The following is a 3,210-nucleotide window of genomic DNA, read 5'->3' on the forward strand; positions in this document are numbered from 1 at the left end:
TTTTTTGAGACAGAGTCTCACTCTGTCACTCAGGCTGGAGTACAGTGGCGCGATCTTGGCTCACTGCAACCTCTGCCTCCCGGGTTCAAGCGATTCTCCTGCCTCAGCCTCCTGAAAAGCTGGAATGACAGGCGCAAGCCACCACACCCGGCTAATTTTTTTATTTTTAGTAGAGATGGGGTTTCACCATGTTAGTAAGTCTGGTCTCGAACTCCTAACCTCGTGATCCGCCAGCCTCGGCCTCCCAAAGTGCTGGGATTACAGGCGTGAGCCACCGCGCCCGGCCTTGCCTGCCAATTCTTAAGTCCCTTGATATTTCTGCTTTCTCTTACTAATTAACTGAACCTCATCAGGAAAATATTAATGATGGTTTGAACACTCAGGAGACACAACCTCAGAACTCAAAATACCTCGCGGTCTACCAAAAGAGACCTATTTGATTCAAGACTGGAGGGGAGGAGCAGGAAAAAGGAGGGTACACGGCACGAAAAGCTGCTGGTCAGAGCAGCTGCCCCCAGCTTTTACACACTTACTGGTTTGCTAGGGTAAACGTTAGATAGATGCGTTTTTAGTTTCCCCACGGTCCAGTTCAAGAAGCAGCTAATAGTCTGGTCACTGTATTTCTGATTCGGTGCTTTAATGATGAGGGTCACAGGAATCTCCATCCCACTTTGGTCCATGGTGCCCCCAAAATCAGACAGAGTCAAGAGGAGCAGCAGTTAACCCCAAAAGAGCCGAGGTGGTCACCGCCGGCGCGACTGGGATGCGGCCAGAAGTGAGTTCTTAATATTCCGTGTCCAAGTCAGTTACAAGTGCACTGGGCGATACGAAGGCCATTGCCGGTACCAAGGATGGACTGAGGTGGTGGCAACGGCGACGGTGGGGTCTGGGGTGCTGGGCCGTGGATGCACCTCTCCCCGCCAGGTCCGGGCTCCGCCAGGCTCCAGGCTGTGGAGGCAGTCGCGAGGAGAGAGGAAGCTATAAGAAGGAAGGGTGGAGGGATGAGGGAACGACGGCCGGCCCGGTGTCACTGCCCCGCCCCACCGCGACCCCCAAGCTGAAACGCAACAAGGCCCCTACGCCACGGCCCCGCGGTGCGCGTTGGGGAAGGGGCTGGGCCGCTCAGGGCGGTCAGCCGGGACTGGGGTACCTGAGAGAAGGCCGCGGGGCCCGCCACCGCCGCCCTCCGTGCCCAGAGAGGGCCGCCAGCCACACCGTCCGGCGGGGCGTTCTCCGCGGCAGCCGCTCCCTTCCTGCTGCGCGGCGGCGGGCACGGCCCAGCCCGGGTCTCGCGAGGAGGCGCGGGTGGCAGGGAGAGAAGTTGACCCAAGGGCGCGGCCCGGCTTTCCGCCTGACCCCTCAGTCTGGACAGCGCAGGGTGGCGCAAGGCAGGGCAGGGCCGGGGGCGGCCCAGGCGACTGCAGGTGGCAGGAGGGCGGGGACGAGAGCCGTTGGGCCGGCCTCAGGCGCGCTGGTTTTGCTGTTATTGTGAGGATTGTCTGGGGCCCCTGTAAACCGGAACAGGCAGGGAGGAAGTGCGTCACCGGCGGCACGCCCCTGCACATGGCCCTCCTCCGTCCCCGCCAGCCCTGCCAACCGTGTCGCTGTCGCCCGCTGGCCGCGCTCGGGCTGCCCGGGATTCTATCTGCCAGGCTTCGCGTCGCCGAGCGGCAGGTCGGGCTCCTCGGAGCCTCTCCCTCCTGGCCGTTTGCTCGGACTCGGCCCCAGCTGCCCTGAAGCCTACCCACTAGCTCCGCTGGCGCTAGCCTACCCTGTCTTGACCGCACCCTGAAGATTTAGGGAGTCTTTCTCCATCCCAAGAGTCGTCTCTGCAAAAGCTGATGTCCTTCCTGATGCTGAACCACACTTCTGCTCAAAATGTGTTGAGCGCCGTCTGTCTGCAAAGCAAGGTGCCAGGATCTTTGGCGGAGAAGCCGTGGGGTACATGCATAAAGAGTACTGGCTTTTGGTAAAACCCTAAGTCCTCCTCTACTTTCTGGGGGACCCTGGCTGTCCTTGCTGGGCCTCCCTTGACTTCTCTAATGGGGACGGTAATGCCTACCTGACCGCAAGCTGAGTAAATGAGCTATGAGAGCAAACTGTGGTGCAATTCTAGCGTGTGCCAGCCTCTCAAGCGTCAGTTTCCGTCTCGTTCCTCTTAATCTTCACTAAAATCCACAAGTATTCATTGAGCATCTAATGCGTGTTCAGTATGGTGGGAGGTGAGGGAATGACAGTATTATTTTTCTATTTTATAGGTTAGACAAAGGAACAAAAGTTGAGTCTGTTGCCCATAGCCAACCTTTTCTTCATTTTCTGCTGTGGTTTAGGAGTCGGTATAGTAAGTTAAGGGTTGTTAGATGTGCATTTTCACAGCTCCCGACTTCCACTTAAGAATAGATAATACAGGGGACTTTGCAAGCTGGCTTCTTTCCCTCTCACTTTCAGAAGGGCTTCGAGGTAGCCACCACTGAATTAGTTGAGAGACAAGGCACCCCGCCTGAGGAAATCTCAATTGCACAACCCCTACTATGCCCCAACTGAGCAGGAAGCAGTTAGAGCAGTGGTCAAACCTCCCCAACAGCACTTGGGTTTTACTGTTGAGAGAGGGGACTGAGAGCCAGGACTAGTTGGATTTCCTAGGCAGACTAAGAATCCCTAAGCCTGACTGGGAAGATGACCACATCCACCTTTAAACACGGAGCTTGCAACTTAGCTTACACCCGACCAATCAGGTAGTAAAGAGAGCTCACTAAAATGCTAATTAGGCAAAAAACAGGAGGTAAAGAAATAGCCAATCATCTGTCGCCTGAGAGCATAACAGGAGGGACAATGATCAGGATATAAACCTATAGGCATTCGAACCAGCAACGGCTACCCTCTTTGGGTTCCCTCCCTTTGTAAGGGAGCTCTGTTTTCAATCTTAAATCTTGCAACTGCACACACTTCTGGTCAGTGTTTGTTAGGGCTCAAGCTGAGCTTTCGCGCGCCCTCCACCACTGCTGTTTGCCGCTGTCACAGACCCGCAGTTGACTGCCATCCCTCCGGATCCGGCAGGGCATCCACTGTGCTCCTGATACAGTGAGGCACCCATTGCCGCTCCTGATCAGGCTAAAGGCTTGCCATTGTTCCTGCACGGCTAAGTGCCCAGGTTCGTCCTAATCGAGCTAAACACTAGTCACTGGGTTCCATGGTTCTCTTCCATGACTC

At 55.9% G+C, this 3,210-nt stretch overlaps 1 protein-coding gene across 4 annotated transcripts in view; it reads right to left on the minus strand.

Annotated features, from left to right (window-relative positions):
• The window catches only part of HERPUD2 (HERPUD family member 2), a 53,422-nt gene extending 51,912 nt beyond the window's left edge, over positions 1-1,510 (minus strand). Inside the window, exons 1-2 of one of the 4 annotated variants that reach the window (XM_017854980.1) lie at positions 1,151-1,510; positions 534-978 (exon numbers count right to left, since the gene is read on the minus strand). In XM_017854980.1, coding sequence (XP_017710469.1) covers positions 534-680 — 147 coding nt within the window. In that variant the 5' untranslated portion in view covers positions 681-978; positions 1,151-1,510. The remainder of the gene's footprint in view (positions 1-533; positions 979-1,150) is intronic. The other 3 variants (XM_017854978.1, XM_017854979.1, XM_017854981.1) reach the window with 3 other exon arrangements.
• Positions 1,511-3,210: the final 1,700 nt, after the last annotated feature.

The sequence above is a fragment of the Rhinopithecus bieti genome, unplaced genomic scaffold (assembly GCF_001698545.2).
Source record: "Rhinopithecus bieti isolate Rb0 unplaced genomic scaffold, ASM169854v2 scaffold_39971, whole genome shotgun sequence".
Lineage (NCBI taxonomy): Eukaryota > Metazoa > Chordata > Mammalia > Primates > Cercopithecidae > Rhinopithecus > Rhinopithecus bieti.